Source organism: Nicrophorus vespilloides, unplaced genomic scaffold (assembly GCF_001412225.1).
Source record: "Nicrophorus vespilloides isolate i.1.1-1 unplaced genomic scaffold, Nicve_v1.0, whole genome shotgun sequence".
Classification (NCBI taxonomy): domain Eukaryota; kingdom Metazoa; phylum Arthropoda; class Insecta; order Coleoptera; family Silphidae; genus Nicrophorus; species Nicrophorus vespilloides.
Window position 1 is genome coordinate 137,057 of NW_017096104.1, and position 22,046 is coordinate 159,102.

Sequence of the window (22,046 nt, forward strand, 5' to 3'; positions counted from 1 at the left end):
CAATTATATTTATTTAATTAAACATATTATAAAAATGTTATTTCAAATAAATACATATTGTTATGTAACAGATATAATGCCAATATAACATTTAACGCCTTAGATTTTTTTAATTCAAAAGCGAAACATCCTTTTCAGAGGTTAACAATAACACTTCTTCCAAAATGAGGATCATTTAAGCAACTTTTAAAATCTTTAGTTATTAACATTTTTTTTGGCAGGAGCTTTTTTAATTTAATTTTTCAAATTGACTGAAAAACCATAATCTTCTGCATTCAATACATTTCCATCATCCTCTTCATCGTCCATTAATTGAGCCATTTGAATTTCCAAATTCTTAGCGACATCTTTCTAAGAACTAATAATGTTATAATGTTTACCAGCGTTTCTAATAGACTTGATCTAAAAAGTTTTCAAATGTCATTTCTTCTTTCTACATCAATTAAATTGTGAAGTTGTTATGTCGTATATGTTCGTCATGGTCTCTTATGACGAATATATTTGCATCATGAATAGTAAAATACCCTAGCGACAAAAGTACGTGGCCACTAGGGAAACATCAAACCGCTTATGTGGTTAACTCTTTGAGGAGCGGTAGTACACGCAATGCACCACCTTTTGAACATGCCTGGTATTGTTACAATTTTCTAGAAAATGTCCACGAAAGAGGAATTATCCTTTTATTTCGTTGGTATGTCAAAGGATGAATCTTGATACCATGCTATTTTGATTGATTCAATTGACGTAGTTGTCTAGAAATTTGTTGGATCTAGAAATTTAGCCTCTCAAAGAGTTAAGCTGAAGATAAAAAGCTTCAAATGATGTTATTACTCCATGAACCATCGGTTGTATTGATTATCAATTGAAATTGCGGACTTTGTTATAGCGAGGCTTCGTTATTAAAGGTATGACATACGAATACAATATAAGTTATGCGTCTAAGCAATGATTTTCATAGTTTTTCCATACTTTCTGACAAATTAGTTTTAACACTTATAGCTAAATGTTTTACTCGTTTACGAACAATTTTTTCATATAACTTCAGAACTTAATCTCACAATTATTATCTATTTTTTGTACAATTTTACAGATTTAAAACTTTAATAGTTATTATTTTTACAGTGTAATTAATTGAAAATTCTAAAGTAAACTTTAGTCGCCTTAAATAAACGTTAGTGGAATAATTATCTAGAAATATCGATAATTAAATATGAAATTACAAAAAAAAAATAGTTTAAACTTTCAAGAAAGCTACAATCCAAAGAAAATTTGCAGAAAATCTAATAGAAAGTCAAGTGCTTTTAAAAAGTTTAATATTCTGAATATAAATCTAGTAAAGTAATATTACATTTTTTTACATAAAACAACAAATGTTAAGTTAATATGATAATTCTGATATGTATACTTTCTCTATTGGAAAAGTAATGGAAAATTTAAAGAAATTTATCCTTAAATTGTCTCATTTCGTTGATTAGTATCAACTTTAATGTTTATTACACTTTTGCATGTACTGCACAGAATTAAGTAAGTTGATTCGACTGATGAGGAAATAAGAGATCTCTATGATCGCAGGTAGACGATCTTCATCTGTTTTAGTTATGTTATCTGTTGTCTTGTATGTTATTTTTGCGTCGATTAAATTCACGGGGTGGCGTCGCGTGGCCTCCCGAGCGTCTATCGATTGGCGTCGCAGCCGTCTCCGACTACGTAACCACCTCCACCACCGCCGCCGCCGGTGTAAAACCCTAGTTTCCAACCCTGCGCGCGCCTCCCCTGACCATGAACTATTTCAGCGGGGATTTTTTTTCAGGGTTGAGAATGAGAATGTGCGAGTCGTCCCCAGCGATCGGGCGCGAGGATAATGTGTTTAGGTGCGAACCGCCACCGCCGCCACCACTCGAACGCGACGATGACAACAACATCCTTCCGCAATAATCGCCTCCATCTCGGGCAGAAACAGATCGCGTGAGATCAAATGGTGCAAGAAACGGACAAACGCGGTGAAATTCCCAGATCCCTTCTTCTTCTCCTCCTCCTAGGTCCATGTGACTGAAGTCCACGGAAATCTTCGAGAAGACAACAAATGGAAACCGCTCCGAGGTAAATACCACCCAAACATCGATTTTATACAACTTTTATTTTCTGCTGCTTCCCATTTAACACTCCACATAATTTATATGTCATCGCGTAATATCGCAATATCCAGTTAAAGTTATAAAACTACAATTATTATCGACCACAATTGATTGATTGATTGATTTTTAAACCGATCTTGGCATTTCATTTGCAGCTTGTACAGACGCTCTTTGTTATTCTATTACGCTCGTTATTAGAATAATTGAGAGAACGTAAAAACTAATTGCAAATAACTCGATTTACGATTCGGTTTTCTTTTTTCAATTCTGCATTTGCTGTCAAGATAAACTGAAATTAATCGCACATACCTGACGATGAATAATTTATATTTTTTTTTATGTAAAACATTTTTTTTTCTCCTCTCTTCTTAAAACGCAATTACGTTTTCTCGTGGGTGAAACGAGGACGTCAATTTCATATAAACATGCACGTCTGCTCCGACGTACAAAAAATCAATGTGGGCTCTGCAACAGCTGATTTCCCTTCATCACCATCGAATCTAATTAATCACCTCGATTTGTGCATTTCCACGTACAAATTCACTGAATGCCAACAAACTATTAACATCAAATTTCTGATTTATGTGATTAAATTGTTTCGTGAATTCATCCATATTGAAGTAATTTGTAAACGTAATAATTCACTTGTACAATTATAAAAACAAAAACGTAAATGTTGATATTATTTGATAAAAAAAAAACATAGAGAAAACGTGTTACCAACACGATATGCTCCGAACTGATGAAATTCATGATTTATGTGATTATAATGTTTCTTGAATTCATCTATATTGATATAATTTGTAAACGTAATAAATTACTAGTACAAATATAAATACAAGAAACGTCAAATGAATTAAATTTTCAAAATTACCAAATATTTAGAAATATGAATATGTTGGTATTATGTGATTAAAACATAGAGGAAACATGTTACCAACACAATATCCTCCGAATTTAATTTAACTCATTTTTTCATAAAAATTCAATAAATTGTAACAACATTGAATCAAATTCATGATTTATGTGATTATTATGCTTCTTGAATTTATCCATATTGATGTAATTAGTAAATGTAATAAATCACTAGTGCAATTATAAAATCAAGAAACGTGAAATGTATTTATTTTTCAAAATTACCAAATATCTAGGAATAAATAAAATGTTGGTACTATGTGATTAAAACATAGAGAAAAACGGGTAACCAACACAATATCCTCCGAATTTAATTTAACGCATTTATTTTTTTATAAAAATTCAATAAGTTGTAACAACCTTGAATCAAATTCATTATTTATGAGATTATAAAGTTTCTTGAATTCATCCATATTGATGTAATTAGTAAATGTAATAAATCACTGGTGCAATTATAAAATCAAGATACGTGAAAAGTATTTATTTATAAAAAATTACCAAATATCTAGGAATACAAAAAATGTTGGTATTATGTTTAAAATATAGAGGAAAATGTGTTACCAACACGATATCCTCCCAATTTAATTTAATACATTTCTTTAGACAAATTCACTAAATTTTAACAACCTTGAATCAAATTCATGATTTATGTGATTACAATGTTTATTTCATCCATATTGATGTAATTTGTAAACGTAATAAATCACTAGTGCAAATATAAAAAGAAGAAACGTGAAATGAATTTAATTTTCAAAATTACCAAATACATAGAAATATGAATATGTTGGTATTATGTGATTAAAACATAGAGGAAACATGTTACCAACACAATATCCTCCGTATTTAATTTAACACATTAATTTTTATACAAATTCAAGAAATTGTAACAACTTCGAATCAAATTCATGATTTATGTGATTATAAAGTTTCTTGAATTCATCCATATTCATATAATTTGTAAATGTAATAAATCACTAGTGCAATTATAAAATCAAGAAACGTGAAATGTATTTATTTGTCAAAATTACCAAACATCTAGAAATAAAAAAATGTTGGTACTATGTGAATAAAACATAGAGAAAATGGATTATCAACACAATATCCTTCCAATTTAATTCAACGCATTTCTTTAGACAAATTCACTAAATTCTATCAACCTTGAATCAAATTTATGATTTATGTGATTATAAAGTTTCTTGAATTCATCCATATTGATGTAATTAGTAAATGTAATAAATCACTTGTTCAATTATAAAAACAAGAAACATGAAATGTATTAATTTTAAAAATTACCAAATAACTAGGAATAAAAAAGGTTGGTATTATGTGATTAAAACATAGAGAAAAACGTGTTACTAGCACGATATCCACCGAATTTAATTCAACGCATTTCTTTTGACAAATTCACTAAATTCTATCAACCTTGAATCAAATTTATGATTTATGTGATTATAAAGTTTCTTGAATTCATCCATATTGATGTAATTTGTAAATGTAATAAATCACTTGTTAAATTATAAAAACAAGAAACGTGAAATGTATTTATTTTTTAAAATTACCGAATATCTATACAAAAAATTGGTATTATGTGATTAAAACATAGAGGAAACATGTTACCAACACAATATCCTCCGAATTTAATTTAACGCATTTTTTTTATACAAATTCAATAAGTTGTAACAACCTTGAATCAAATTCATGATTTTTGTGATTATAAAGTTTCTTGAATTCATCCATATTTATGTAATTTGTAATCACTTGATCAATTATAAAAACAAGAAACGTGAAATGTATTTATTTGTCAAAATTAACATCTAGAAACAAAAAAATGTTGGTACTATGTGATTAAAACATAGAGAAAACGGGTTATCAACACAATATCCTTCCAATTTAATTTAACGCATTTCTATATACAAATTCACTAAATTCTAACAACCTTAAATCAAATTCATGATTTATGTGAATATAAAGTTTCTTAAATTCATCCATATTGATGCAATTTGTAAACGTAATAAATCACTAGTGATTTACCAAATATCTAGAAATTAAAAAAATGTTGGTATAATGTGATCAAAACATAGAGAAAACGTGTTACCAAAACAATATCGTTCCAATTTAATTTAACTCATTTCTTTATACAAATTCACTAAATTGGTGTTGGTGTTTTTGGTATTTATTATGTAATATCAAAGAAAATTATAAAAAAAAGTATTATCCAAGGAGCTATAAATGTTAAAAAAATCATGAAGTAAAATGTGTTTCCAACACGCAATGCTCATGTCTGTGGTTAATCATGAAAGTTATAATTACGGAATTTACCGTGAATAAATTACAAAACAATAATTTATAACACAAATAATTACTTTTAATTAAATGTTGTTGATGCACAGTAAAAGTGACTCAATTTATTCATTTAAAAAAAATAAAACCATATTATTATTATTAAATTTATTTCGTTTCTTATGGCTTCACATTAATCTAAATTTTATTAAACTTTTTACAGTTTTAGTAGTTCTTAAGACTATAAAAGAGAACAAATAAATGAAGATCTATTACATTAATAATCTCCAAAAATGTATTAATAAATGTATATTGTAAAAATTTAGTTAATACGTAGGTTTTTCCCAATGAAATGTCAAGTGAAAAATATGTCTTCTTTTTAATTGGTGTATTCAGATTAACTCCAAACAACAAATAGTTGACTTTTTTAATAAAATTGAATACGGTTATTCAATTTCATTGACTGGAGAAATATGCAATAAAACTAGATTCGTCACGTTTACTTATGTAATAGCATTAGAATATGCACGTATCCATGGTTACTCAAAATAATAAACAACTCTAAGTTAACGTACGCAGTAACTTTTCGACTTACGAACATTCAATAGTTTGGTTTGAAACCCGCACTGTGCGAAGTAATATTACAAAAATAAACCGCACACAGAGAATTGAACCGGACTAAAGTGAATCCATACATTCAAGTGTCTTTTTGTGCGGATTATTTAAAGTATTCGATTAGTCCGGTTTCAAACAGTGAGTTTGTTTAAGTTCACAAAAATGACAATCAAAATGCATTTCAAATCATTTCTAAAACAAATTAGTGAACGAAATTTATTTAATAATTTACAAATTAATTAAATATTCATATCTAATTAATTATGAATAAACAAACATAACTCTAGAACATTTAATTGTGAGATAAAGTAGAACAAAACCAACACCAATTAAAGCTTAATAATCTAGGAGCGCAAACAAACTCATGAATACCCAGTGCATATTCATTATTTAAAGTATGCTTTGTTTTAGTATAAATATGAACTATATTTACTAATTTATTAATTATAGTAATTTATAACAATTTTATCAACTACCAATGAATGTTTATAGTTTAATCGTAATAAGTTATTTCATGTAAAAAGTAGTTACATTTTTAACTTAACCTGTATGATTCATAGAAGTTCACAAAGAAATTTGTATTAAACTAAATTGAAACAGTCGAAAGCAGCGTTTCTCAACATTATTGCAAGCGCGATTCAACATATTTATTTGTAATTGTATTGCGACCTAATTGTTTATAACATAATTGTTTTTTGACGCAGAGTGACAGCTGTCATTTCGTCTCACAGTTTGAGAACCGCAAATCTAAAACGTTCCGTTTAAAGATGAACTATTAAATTAATTTGTTAATTATAGTAATTTATAACAATTTTATCTACTACTAATGAATGCTCATAGTTTAATCATAATAAATTATTTCATGTACAAACTAGTTACATTTTAACTTAACCTGTATGATTCATAGAAGATCACAAAGAAATTTGTATTAAACTAAATTGAAACAGGTTAAAGCAGTGTTTCTCTACATTTTTCTAATTGTATTGCTACCTAATTCTTTATAACATATTTTTTTCAGTATGACTGCTGTCATTTCGTCTTATAGTTTGAGAACTGCTGATCTAAAACGATTCGTTTAAAGATGAACTGTTAAATTAATTTGTTAATTATAGTAATTTATAACAACTTTATCTACTAGTAATGAATGTTCATGGTTTATTCATAATAAGTTATTTCATATAGAAATTAGTTACATTTTTAACTTAACCTGTATGATTCATAGAAGATCACAAATAAATTTGTATTAAACTAAATTGAAACAGTTTAAAGCATCGTTTCCCAACATTATTGCAAGCACGATCCAACATATTTGTTTCTAATTGTACTGCGACCTAATTGTTTACAACATAATTTTTTGACGCAGGGTGACAGCTGTCATTTTGTCTCTTAATTTGAGAACCGCTAATCTAAAACGATTCGTTTAAAGATGAACTATTAAATTAATTTGTTAATTATAGTAATTTATAATAAAATTTTCTACTACCAATGAATGTTCATAGTTTAATCGTAATAAATTATTTCATGTACAAAGTAGTTACATTTTAACTTAACCTGTATGATGATTCATAGAAGATCACAAAGAAATTTGTATTAAACTAAATTGAAACAATCTAGAGCAGTGTTTCACAACATTTTTGCAAGCGCGATCCAACATATTTGTTTGTAATTGTACTGCGACCTAATTGTTTACAACATAATTTTTTGACGCAGGGTGACAGCTGTCATTTTGTCTCTTAATTTGAGAACCGCTAATCTAAAACGATTCGTTTAAAGATGAACTATTAAATTAATTTGTTAATTATAGTAATTTATAATAAAATTTTCTACTACCAATGAATGTTCATAGTTTAATCATTATAAGTTATTTCATGTAGAAAGTAGTTACATTTTGAACTTAACCTGTATCATTCATAAAAGTTCACAAAAAAATGTGTATTAAACTAAATTGAAACAGGTTAAAGCAGTGTTTCTCAACATTTTTGTAATTGTATTGCTACCTAATTCTTTATAACATATTTTTTTCAGAGTGACAGCTGTCATTTCGTCTTATAGTTTGAGAACCGCTAATCTAAAACGATTAGTTTAAAGATGAACTATTAAATCAATTTGTTAATTATAGTAATTTATAACAATTTTATCTACTACCAATGAATGCTCATAGTTTAATCGTAATAAATTATTTCATGTACAAAGTAGTTACATTTTAACTTAACCTGTATGATGATTCATAGAAGATCACAAAGAAATTTGTATTAAACTAAATTGAAACAATCTAGAGCAGCGTTTCTCAACATTTTTGCAAGCGCGATCCAACATATTTGTTTGTAATTGTACTGCGACCTAATTGTTTACAACATAATTGTTTTTTGACGCAGAGTGAGAGCTGTCAGTTCGTCTCACAGTTTGAGAACCGCTGATCTAAACCGTTTCGTTTAAAGATGAACTATTAAGTTAATTTTTTAATTATAGTAATGTATCACTCTATTATCAAATATCTATTAATTCTCATAGTTTAATTCCAATAGTAGATACACTTTTAACTTTAACTTAAATATTTTCACAAATGATTCATTAATTATTAAACTGAATTGAAACAGTCTAAAGCAGCATTTCTTGTTGCTATGCGACTTTAAATATAATAGTACTGCGACCAAATTGTATATAATAAAAAAATGACGGTTTGGTGCAATGTGACAGCTGTCATTTCACATTACCCACAGGTTAAGAACCTCAGCTCTAAAGTATTTGTTTCACTTATATATTAATTATTTAATCAATTTGTTAATTATACTTTGTAATTATAGAATTTTTAACATGACTTTAAAATATTTGCACAAATATTTCAACAATGAAATATTTCTTCATATATTAACTATATAACAATTTGCACATATTATAGATTGTTGTTCTGTGTACTTCCCACCGTGAATCATCATTGTCACTGACATTGATAATCTTATGAGCAAAGTGAAAGAGAGAAATAGCCGAGAGACTTTGGAAACATGTGATTGACCTACGAAACCGAGAATGCGAAAATACCCGCTCATTAAAGAATTAACAATACGTTTAAAACAAAACAAACAAATATTTAATGATGATATCAAAAATTTAATAATAAATTCTACCACGGTTTAAATACCGATCAAATAACCTCATTAAAGTTGTTTTTTTTTTTGCAACCTCTTCACGGTCAAAAAAATAATTCAGAGTCTTCGTGTTACGGTTTTGCCCGCGATTCAACATATTGTATGTAAATACAAGAATTAGTGCCTTCTGCATTTCACAAGCAGAAGGAAAGTAAGAAGTATGGTAATACGATTAGAATTGCGTTAACAATAACAACAAATAAATTAATAAATAAATATGAATTCAACCTTCGCAGTTCGTTTCCTGCTTCTATGCTTACCAAAAATGTATACAAAAACAAAAATTAAAATAAATGGAACAAAAATACGTTTATTTATTGATCGGTTTTTTAGTAAATTGATTTGTTTCTTTTTTGTTTCAACAAAATATGTTAAGTATTTTCGTAGTAGATTCTTTAGATCGAAGCCAATGCGAAGTGATGCAAAAAAAACAACATGTGATTAATTCAATTGGAGAGGAAATTTTTCTAAACTCAGGTTTTGTTTCGAGAATGCGTCGTTACAGAGTGCGGTTTTTATATAATTAATCTAAAGAAAAAGAAAAGTAAAAAATGATTATATTAAACAAAATAAATAAAGAAGTGAAATAAGATTGGTAGGGATTTCCGAATCTTCTGGAATTTGCTACCACTACCAAGAATCGAACCGGAGGCAAACCGCATACATATGTATATTTCTTCGGTGTAATTTTACATCGTTCTTTTCGACGGCGATAAAATTACTGTCTTAAATTACTTCTGCAGTTTATGTTTGCTCTTGTCGTTTCACGTACGCGTTTTCCTAAAGGGGAAATCCCCGAGTTTCAGCCCAAAGGTCACGATGATCCAGTTTGGATTTTATTTTGTGGGGTTCTAAAGGCCTACTTTGATCAATACACGCAATGATCTTAACATCTTTGCACTTAACATGAAAACAAATCTTTGTGCAATTAAAATAATCAACATTATTGATGAATGTTTTAATTTACCAATTATAGTACAATTCATTCAACATTTACTTCAGAATTTGAAAACACCTCTAATAGTACGGGTTTTGTCAACTGTTTGAAACCGGACTAAACGAGAAACTAGGTAAAATAGAAATGAATCGAGCAAAAAGAGACTAGATTGTATGAAGGAAAAAAAAAACAACAAAAACTTATGTATTAAAAAAAGTGTTGTTTGTTCAGACATTTGAAAACCGGACTGATTGAAGCCGCACTGTGCGTGGTTGTACTTTTTAATTAATTATTAACAGTTCTTCGCTCAATTATTTCTCATTGAAAATAATTAATAGACTATTGAAAGAGTTGATGAAAAATCAATATTCCCAATTAATTTACAGTCGTAAATTACTTCGTCAAGCGAAACTTCGCTTTTAATTATTTAATGAATATAATTATTTGTTATTCGCGCAAATTGATATTATGTTTATTTTGTTCGCTCACCCAACAAATTCAAATTTGTAACTTAACATTTATCTTCGATTGGCAAACATTGAGTATCTTTTATTAGTTCGATATACAAAGATAAATCGAATGTAATCCCTTAAGAGATTAGGAACAACCCGACAACCTGTTCGTAGACGCTCACTCACGTGCGTTCAGAAATACAAGAGGAAAATCATCAATCCTGGATTCAGCGCGCGCCCCAGTTGCAATCAAACATGGAAAGTAGTCGAGCGACGGAAAAGGAATCGATAACCGCTCCTCATTTTCTCTGTGTGCTCAAAAGAAAGGAGAAAAGAAAAACCGTAAGATGTTCACGAAAAGAAAACTCGACGATAAAATAAATTCAATATAAACAGAGAACCGAAAATATTTACAAAAAAAAAATATATATATATACTACCAGAACCGGTGCAGACAGACGTTTGCTGAATGTTACGCTGAAGATATAATAATGAAAGAAAAAAATTCAAAATAAAAGGTCAACAACGGCGAAACCACTTTTATTGATTGCAATTATAAAATCAAATATTTATATGACTGAAAGCTCGACGCATCATTTTTTTGATGTTGTTGCGCAAATTCAATCAATTGAAAGCTTTGATAGTTCTTGTTAATATTAAAATTGATTGAAAGGGATGCCTTAAAATATGGCAAAATGTACCAGTAGATTTTGAAAATGACGATGAAGATCATGTTAGAAATGTATTGAATGCAGATTTTCTATGGACGTTTTAGAAAACTTTTTTTTGCAACGAAGATTAAGAAAATTATGATGAAATTAATGAACATCTTGTTGAAAAAATGTTAACAACCTAAAATTTAAAAACGTGCTTAAGTAACTTTGAAAAAGTGTGATTTGATTAATGTTACTTCTGATAATGAAATTAGCTGTTTCAATCAATTTAAAGAATGTGGATATGCCAAATTGATTGAAAAGAGATGACTCAAAATGTGGTAAAATTTGTACCAGAAGAATAAAATAGATTTTGAAAATGTCGATGAAGATGATATTAGAAATGTATTGAATGCAGAAGATGATTGTTATTAAGACGACTTAGAAAACTTTTGCAGCGAAGATTAAGATGAAATTAATGAAGTTCCTGATGAAAAAAGGTTAACACCGGCGATTTTACGCAGAAACTATCTAATATTATTTGAATGCAGAAGATGATGGTTTTTCACTGGACGATTTAGAAAACTTTGTTTTGCAGCAAAGATTAAGAAAATTTAGATGAAATTAATAAAATTCTTGATGAAAAAATGTTAACTATCGAAAATAACTTTGAAAACTTATAATTTGATTAATGTTACCTCTGATAATGAAGTTTAAATATAACGTAGTACGTAATTTCAAGCAAATGATAACATTGATAGTTCTTGTTAATAAGTCAAATTTATTGAAAGGAGATGACTCAAAATGCGATAAAAGTTCTACTAAAAGAATAAAGTAGATTTTGTAAATGTCGATAAAGATGATATTAGAAATGAATTGAATGCAGAATATAATTGTTATTAAGACACCGGCAATTTTACGCAGAAACTATCTAATATTATTGGAATGCAGAAGATGATGGTTTTTGACTGGACGATTTAGAAAACTTTATTTTGCAGCGAAGATAAAGAAAATTGAGATGAAATTGATGAAGTTCTTGCCGAAACAATGTTAACAATCGAAGATTTAAAAAGTTGAGTAATAACTTTGAAAACATATGATTTTATTAATGTTGCCTTTGATAACGAAACTTCGATTTGAAGCAAGTGAAAACATTGATAGTTCTTGTGAATATGTCAAATTGATTGAAAGGATATGTCTCAAAAGGTGGTAAAATTTGTACCAGAGGAATAAAGTAGATTTTAAAACTGCCGATGAAACTTTATTTTGCAACGAAGGTAAAGAAAATTTAGATGAAATTAAAAGTTCCTGCCGAAAAAACGTTAACAACCGATGAACATTACTTTGAAAACGTATCGTTTGATTAATGTTACCTCTGATAGCGAAGCTCCGATATAACAAAGTCCGAAATTTCAAACAATTGATAACATTGATAGTTCTTATGAATATGTCAAATTGATTGAAAGGAGACGGCTCAAAATATGGCAAAATTTGTATCAGAAGAATAAAATAGAGTTTGAAACTGTCGATGAAGACGATGTTAAAAATGTCTTGAATACAAAAGATAGTTTTTCAGTAGACGTTGTTGAAAACATTCTTTTGAAGCGAAGATAAAGAAAATGAAATCAACGTAGTTCCCGTTGAAAAATGTTATTTTTTCTCAGAAACTATGCAATATCACCGGATATTATTTCGAAATTGAATATGAAAGGTTTCGTTTTTTTGTTCTTGTTTCCAGTTGAATTCATAGAGGAATCATGAATAGGATGAGGCAGAAATAAAATGGTACGATGTATCACCAAAAACTTTTTATTTCCCAAATGTAGATATAAAAAAAAGTTCTTTTTCTTTGTAAGTTTTATAAAATTATATCATCGAAATGGTCAATACATATTTGGAAACATTATTATACCTTTTCTTTATTTCTGCTACACCCTGTATAATACGCACTAACCTTTTATCTTTCCATGTGATAAGAAGACCCATTGTTCTTATCACGTGGAAAAAGTCATTTCCTCTCTCTGAATATTCTTTGAATTTGCAAAAAAATGGCAAACACGACTTAACTCGTGACCAATCAACAGTGTGTCAACAACGAAATATTAATAAAATGCGATTAAATAACTGTGCAAACGTTTAATTTGTTTAGTGTTAAATTGAACGTAAGTTGACAGTTTATTTATTAAAAATTTAATATTTGAAAAGAAAAATGCATGTTCTCTAAGAAGTAACAAAGTAATTTCGTGGAACGCATTCAATTCGTCAATCGAGGTATGACTGTATTAAAAAAGAAATAATGATTTACTTCTTTTCATTAAATATAAAAATTGAAAAAAAAATACAGATATATTTATTTAAGTATTAGTTTAACTTCATTAAATACTAATTTTGTCTGTGGTTACTAGTAATTATTGTTTGTTTTCACTAATTTTCAATTCGAATGTTGTTTGCTTTGTTAATTAATAAACAGCTGTGAGTTAACAATTGAATATAAATAAAAAAAACATATTAATCATCATATTAATTAATTATGAAATAACTAATCAATGAATCGCTGCTACTAATTACGTTGTTATTGAGAAAAGAGAGAAGGTCAAATTATAAAATATATGTACATTTCAAACGCCGCAAAAAAAGATTATTTACTTATTGAATACTCAAACAATGGTGCTATGAAAATTACTGCGTTAAACAAATTAATTGTAAGATAGATTCGGTTTCCTTGTGAAGATAATTGAAAACAATACCTGTAAATAGATAAATGTATTATTAGTCGTAACTTCCCTTATATTTTTCATTTTTTATTATCGTCAAAAGTCGTTAAATTTGGTCATTTCGAGGACCATATTTAGGTTTATGGAAGCACTGATACTAAAAATGTTATTGTATTAATAAAACATGAACTAATTATTGTTGTAAATATATGTACTTTATCAATAGATTATTCTCTGCTTGAATCTCCGTTAAAATTGTAAAAAAAGGTCGGAAAAAACTTATTTTTTTATGATTATAACTATGTAACTTCTTCAATAAATCACACAAAAAAAGATGGAATTTCTGCTTCTCCTTCGAACGCGCAATAAATGGCTACGTCTTACCTCACAAGTACCATCTATGGGTCAAAATGACCCGATTATTAAAAGTAAAAAAAAGAAATTATTAATTTTTTACAACAGACATAGATTAATTCTTATTATTCCATGCATTTAACATCATTTAAAACTGTGAAATTTTTTTCATTAAGTTATTATTTCGTACAATTTAAATATGCAATTTTATATCAGGAGATTAGTATCATTTAATTATAATTTATACGAATGGAATTATTGATAGCCATGTTGATTTATAATTGAAAGTCGTGATATACTAATAATAAATAAGTAAGTTACTATTCGAAGGCGAAGAAATATGTAACTATATTTCTAAGAAACGAAAGTATTTTAACGATAAATATTACAAAATGAATGATTGAAAATCTACATTTTCAATACAAATTTCTTTATCTTATTATTAATTAATAGTTATTGGCACATTTAGGACCAAAAGGCTATCAGTATTTATCTTATTCCCCTTTGTTTATATTAAACTGATGTATATGTTTATATAATAATGCGACTAAGAGACGCCGTAGATGTCTCTAGTTTGTTAATACACTAGATTAATAATAACAATTATAATAATAATGGTTGGACACAACAACTTGTTCTGTTCTTTTAAAGAGAAATAGAGCTTTTTTTTTTATGTATAACAACCTCACTCAATAAGTTCGTAGGATGACAAATACATGGTGCCTCCTCTATTGAAAGAAAGATTTTTGGATTTTTAAGAAGTACCAACCTTCAGACGACGCCTATCAAAATTTCATGGTAATCTGACGTTTAGTTCACAAGTTACAGCGATTTTAGTGACGCTACTTTTGGAATTTTCAAAACAATGGAAAAATCTGAATTTTATGTGTTGATAAAACATTACTTTTTGATGTGAAAAAAAACAGTTCTGCGTCGAGACAAATGGTAGACAAGTGGTTTGCTGACGAAGTCGTACAGACACGCAAATTCGGTAATTGTTGCAGAAAACATAAAAAAAAGTCCACAAAATGATTTTGGCCGATCGTAAATTGATGTTGCGTGAGATAGTTGACACTATGAAGATATCATTTTACATGAACATTTGATCATGAGAAAGCTTTATTCGAAATGGGTACCTCGCTCAAGCTTAAAGTGGTCCAAAAACAACGAGTTGATGATTCCAAGCGCTTTTTTGGAGCTGTTCAAGCAAAATAAAAAGGATTTTTTCATGCGGTATCTAACAATGGATGGAACCTGGATCCACCACTACACTCAACAATCAAATCGGTCGTTAGCTGAGTAGACAGCAAAGGATGAAAGCCGTATTTTGAGCCCAAAGATAAATCGTTCTACAAGAAAGGTATCGAAATGTTAGAGAAGCTTTGGTCATGTTCATGAATAAAGTCGAATATTGCCCAAAAGTTGTTGTTTTATTGGTCATCTTATTGAGTAAGATGCTATAAAGAATTATGACGAATAGTACTCCTCAAATATTCCGGACTATTTGAGTTCGGGCTAATTGAAGAACTAAATAAAATTGAAAAAAAACGCACAAATTGATAATAAAAGAAAAAACATTCCTGGTAGAAATACTTTGGTCAGTAGACTTTTGGTGGTAATATGATTAATGAAGTGAAAAAAAGTGAAATTAGATTATTGTTTTTCATTTGTATAAATTTCGAAGTAATATTTGTTTGTAAGGTATAATATTTATATAGATAAATTATTAGTTTATGAGGAGTTGTTATTGAAAGTAAATTAAGTCGTTAGATTGAATATTATAAAGGATTTTGGTGTTAAAAGTGTTTTATATTTTAAGCCTGTTTGAATTCTAGACCTTTTACCTGTTACCTGTCTTCGATAAATATATATATATATATAAAAGTCTTTACAACCTATGTCAAGGACAGCGGTCTTTGTCCTTGTACCAAATTTCAGGGTTAAACATTGTGCGGTTTCCTTTTTCTTGTTCTCTTATTTGCTTTTGTCAAAGCGAAAAGCGTTTCGGCTCGAAGCGAACTGGATCAAAATGGAGAACGTTTTTCGATCAGTTTTCGGGCCGATCGAAAGTACACGTATTGAGGTTAAAGGTGTCGTTAATATTGTTGGCATGTAAGGTGAGGTGGGTGGACACCTCGATCCGGAATTAACCTTCCCGCGAGATCCGTTTGTCTCTTACTTTTATCCGTTTCCTCTTTGTATTTTATTTTTTTTCTTGAACTCTCCGGCGTACTCCTATTGTAAATCTCCGGGCAGTCCAAGGTAGCTCTGCTCTAATTCCTTCCAAAGCCTCAACAAAACCACTTCCTTTTCCTTCTTTTCTTTGTTCTGTTTTTTTTTTCTCTTCATATCTCCGACGTTTACTTTCTCGCGAAAAGCAACAAACAGGCGGCTCGGGAGATTCAACAATTGCAGAAGCAATCCGGATTGGATAAACCGGAGCGGAGGTTCGTCATTCATTAAACAATTAACAGACTGTAATTGTTGTTGGGAGACACGCCCGATGTGACTGCTTCTGCAAGGTCGCACACTTAGTCGGCGATTTAATTATACAACCTAAACGTGGTGATTTTTCTTGTAATTATTATTGAAATCGATTTTATTTCCTATCGTATTCCGAACGCGTGCAACTTTCGTTGCGTAAGGGGGACGAATGGGACGAACTTCCAGGCAACTCCTGATCAGCTATGCGACACGAGGACTGCGAAATGCGGATCTAGTATTCACGTGCAGACTTAATCAACATTTTTGTGATTTTATTAGAAACTGAAATCGATAGAATTGATTTAAAAGTTGGATATTTGGGAAATGTAACGAGCAATTAAACATTGCTGTAAAAAATGAAGAAAGTGTTTCACATTTTATTCATTTTCTAGGAAACCATAGATAGAATCGATCCAAAAGATGCTTATGAAATCTGCTGTAGTTTACTTTGGCTGTAAAATTTGAAAAAATAAAAAATTGACCCTCTAAAAAGCAGTGATTTTCTCTAAGATGAAACCAAAAGATGGCATTGATATTATATCACCTATAATATCTATATACTAAGTAAGTGAATATTGATTGAATGCCCGAAGGTGTGATCGGCCTCCAAGCTAGACACATGTGAGAAAACATATGGAAATTGCTGAAGTTATTCTCTTATTCATAAGAAGATAATTAAATGGAGGTTACCGTATTTGTGGATGAATTATATGGAATCTAAGAGTGTTGCGCAAGTTTCCCTGTATTTAAATGTAATCAAATATAGCGTGGGTCGTTTCTCGCGCTGCGTAATAAATATCAATAATTCAACGCGTTCAAATGGACTCTAAAAGCTTTTAAGGATACGCAAGAAGAAAAACCTATGGTCCTATACTCGCGAGACTCGATACATTATGCAGAGGAAATGAATTGAAGTCCGACAACATTTCATTGCCAAATATCTTTCCACGCGCACAGACGACCGAAATTCCTCCACGCTCCTGATATTATTATTATTTCCATCTAGTAGTTATTAAGCCGGACGGACACCTCCAATTTAAATCTGCAGTGTTCGACGGAGCGAAAGAAACAAAACAAAACAACGCTGGTAATTGTTTCTTGAAGCGCGAACCGCTTCCGGAAAAAAAAATGGTTCAATGCCAGTCGTTCAATTGTCGCACGTTACCAGTGGTGATCAGGTGTAAACAAACCGACGGGCGAGTAAAAGTTGTTTACAGCGAATCGATTTGCATTTTCTCGAATTCCCTGTTTAATTAATTATTTACTCGTGGCGACCACGAAATTGAGTTAACGAAAGTCAATGTCAACGGTCGGATTGAATGGACCGGATTGTACATTGATAGTTTGTAAATAATCTTTGTGATGGAGTAAATGATCCGTCGAGCGCTTGCATTGATAATCTCGCCATCAATCATACCGTTATTGCATAATATTGCTCGTCTTTTGTAGGGAGGAAATGGATGACGTAAATTTATCAAACGATAATACTTTCTTTCATCGCCCGTTCAACTGATGTTATATTAATATTGCTTCCTTCTGTTTGTTCCAGATGCGCAGTTGATCGGTTCGGGGAGATTTCAGGCAGATCCTCTGCGATGATGTGATATTTAGAAAGAAAGAAAGCAGCAAACAGACAAAAGAAACAATTAGATGTTATCGAAGATGGGCAGTCTGCCTAATTTACACGAGCTGGGAAAGGCGGAGGCGGCTATAGATCACGTTAAGATTGGGCCGGCCGTGAGCAATCCGCATCAGCACAGCACTCTCACGCAGGACGAGAGGAATAAAATCCTGCACAGGCACAGCACCCACTGCAAAGCGAAATACAAAGAGAGGACCTCGAAGATTATCTATGACGACTTTATGCTTGAGGTTTTGATTGATTTCTTTGATTTAGATTTATTCATGAAATTTTACATTCTCTTCAAACAATCTGGAATTCGAAACTTAATTTATAATCTAATCAGTACTATTTGGCTACCAACTAAGCCGTCATATTAATACTTAGCTTCATGATAGTATGATTGTATCAAAATCGGGTCTATTTTAACGGATTTTGGCAATCAACTTTGTTAATGCACCATATTTATTTGTTGTGATTCTGTTGTTACAGCAAATGGCAACATATTCGCCAATCTGCAATAGATCAACGCGTAATTTAACGCACACCATAAGACGAAGAGATTCCATGAACAGTTCGATTGGGGCGAACAGCGTGAGGAGATTGATCGGCGTGGTGAGGAACACCAACAGCCGTCTGGGTCCTGTCTACAGTCGCAAAGTGCTCATCCGCAACGTGATCTTGATCTGCGTGAGCCACGTACTGATCACGGCGACCTTCCTGCCTTTCCTCGCGCTCCAGGGTAGCGTTTCGGTATGGACGCAGCCGATTCCGAACTCGGCCATACCGGTAACCATCAACCTGGGTTCTATTCTGCTGACCATCATGCACGTCGCAGCTGCTGTCTCCAGCATCTTAGCCCCATCGCTCATCCAAAAATGGACCACGAACGTCATCTTCGTGGTGGCTTATTCGATGTTGAGCCTATTCCACGCAGCGCACTTCCATCCTCTCCCCTACATCATCATTCCCGTCTACCTGTTGTACGGCCTCTGCCTGGGTCCTCTGTCCGTCGCCAGGGTCAGCTTTCTAATGACAATCTCAACCAAGTTGAACTACATGTACGGGGAGGAAGACGAGGAGACGAAGATCATACGGAGGACGTGCATCATTAGAAGAGTGGCGCGCGGTTTTCAGGCCGCTCACGATTTCGGATTGATATTCGGTTCAATCCTTACCGCCGCCCTCATCACAATCACCATCAATTTGAATACGCAAACCATGCAGCTGCAAATAGCGACTAATACGACGTCTAACAGCACCGATTGTTCGGACCAGTCCACTTGCGATGCGAATACCACCTCCATGAACTTCTACGAGTACAACTCTTTCCTGGATGACATCTTCGACGTGGATGAGATGGGGGATCGGCTGTGCGGAGCGCAGGCTTGTCCGTCTAGTTATCAGCTACGCGGAGAGTTTAAAGTACTGCCCGAAGTCACCACCGTCGCCTTGGTTGGTCTCTACGTGGGCATCTGCCTGGTGTCCATAGTCATCGTCGTGTTCTTTGTGGATAAGATTAAGTTGTACGTGTATCAGGACCCTCTAGAGAGGAGTCCCGGGTTTGCAGCCTTCCGTGGAGTCAAAGAATCCTTCAAGGATTCAAGACTGCAGATGGCCGCGCCTCTGGCCTTCTTCATAGGACTGGAACAAGCTTTCATGTACGCCGATTTCAGCAAGGTACTTAACCATTTATATACGCTATTACCTATTACACTATAATATTTGTTTCTTAGTCATACGTGGTGTGCACATTGGGAATTCATCGACTGAACCTGGTTTTCCTGTGCATGGGACTGCTTCAATCCATAGCCGCGTGCACGCTGAGTATGCTCCTCAGAAGCATCCGCCGATATTATGTTATAGGTACGAAGAAACGCAATTCCTAAAGACTTGACTAAAAGTAATACTCAATTTTTCAGCCGTCGGATTTACTTTTCACGCTTGCCTGATGATGGTGCAAATGCTATGGAAACCAATCGGCGACGATCCCGCCTTGTTCTACGTCATTTCCGCTGCCTGGGGCGTCTGCAACGCCGTTTGGGAGATGATGAACTTCAGTTAGCGTTTTAATTGCATCTTATCACTAAAATCTGAAATTATTTTTTACTATTTGCAGCTCTGCTGACTGGTCTGTTTCCCGATAACTGGGAGCCCGCCTTCGCCAACAGTTTCTTCTTCAGATTCCTCGGTCTCGGTATAGCCTTCGGCAGTCACGGATTGATCTGCAATTGGTTGAAGCTGTACTTCCTCGGAAGCGCGATGCTGGTGGCCGTCGTACCGTTCGCCTGGCTGGAAATGCGTCTGGAGAATATGCGACGCGTGAAGAACGTCAGCCGTTTATGACCGGCCCTCAGAGTTTGGTGATACGCCCTTCTTCATCTTCCGTGGAAAAGAAAACTGCCCAACTAAATTGGAATTGCATATTACATCTTCCGTTTGCGGAAAACGAAAAAAAAAATATTAACTGACTACAGACAACAAAACGAAATATTTAACGCCCACCTATTTCTATTCAAAGAACAAATTTGAAACGCCGAAGTTTTTGCAAGTAAAACATATCAACGTTATCTACATTATGTAATATGCAATTATTGTATGTAACTATTTGGATAGGCGAGTTTCATCGCAGTCTCGTGCATTCACCTCCTGTTGCGACGATGGAACCGGCAGCAATTTCGCTCAAAAACCGAACGATTTCGTGATACGAAATACATTTTTAACACTCATCATGATATTGGTTAGTCGCAATAATTGTCTATTGAAGATGCTCAATTTTTTTTCTAAAACCAAAGAGCAAATAACTAGTTGATTGTTGAATTATTATTAGTTAGAAGTTAAGCAACTTTTCTTTTATAATATTTCGTGGAACGCTTGCATCTCTCGATGATTATAATTAGGCAAAAAAAAGATATAACTGCTCATTTTCGTTGAACCTCCCGTCATTCAGTACAATATAAGAGACCATTGCTGAATAATAAAAAAAAAAATGTTGTGATTTTATATGAAAAAGAAAAAAGAAGAGATGTAGTCTGTAGACCACATATTGCCTTATGGATTGGTGAAGAGATGCAAGTTGATGACGAAAGAAAGCAATCGTAAATGTTTAATAATCGACCTTTTATTTTCGTTATATATTGTTTTGATCAATTGGTGAACTTTTAAATGTTTAGAAGGTAATAAGTACTCACGAGAGAATAATCTGCGTGCCAAAGAAAACAAAAAGCATATATTTGTTGATACCTGTACATAAAAAAAAACAGTTGCTCTGATCTTTAATGTCGTTTCAAAACGCTGGTGTTTCTATAACGCCCCGGCAATTTTATGATATACGAATCAAACGGTTTTCTACAAAGAAACGACATTAATCTGCTTCATCAACTTTAAATTAAATGAGAGAGGACATTCCTTCGTTATCTTTGTCAATTGTGTATATGTAAATAAGTATTATGGTATAAAAAGCGCAACTCAGAGAACATACATTATTATTATTATAATATATATACAAGAAAATATGAGAGAAAAAGAAAACAAACAACTATTAGCTAGACTGTGATTTTGTAAATAAAATTTTATGAAAATGAAGAGTTACAGAGTATGTTTTAATGAGTAATTAAAGAAATGCTGAAGCTATTACAACAACACAAAAAGGAAACATACGTTTTTAATCGATGTTTCAGTTCGCAATGTAGTTTGGTATTGTTTTGGAATATGGACATGAGAAATATATTTTTCAGTTG

General features: G+C 31.7%; 1 protein-coding gene across 1 annotated transcript; it reads left to right on the plus strand.

The window, feature by feature from the left end:
• Positions 1 to 1,807: 1,807 nt before the first annotated feature.
• On the plus strand, positions 1,808 to 21,873 carry LOC108569628 (UNC93-like protein). The gene is made up of 6 exons (XM_017931252.1): positions 1,808 to 2,100; positions 18,235 to 18,557; positions 18,799 to 19,986; positions 20,043 to 20,172; positions 20,229 to 20,366; positions 20,426 to 21,873. Exons 2-6 carry the CDS (start codon positions 18,336 to 18,338, stop codon positions 20,650 to 20,652), a joined length of 1,905 nt encoding a protein of 634 aa, XP_017786741.1. The 5' UTR covers positions 1,808 to 2,100; positions 18,235 to 18,335; the 3' UTR covers positions 20,653 to 21,873.
• Positions 21,874 to 22,046: the final 173 nt, after the last annotated feature.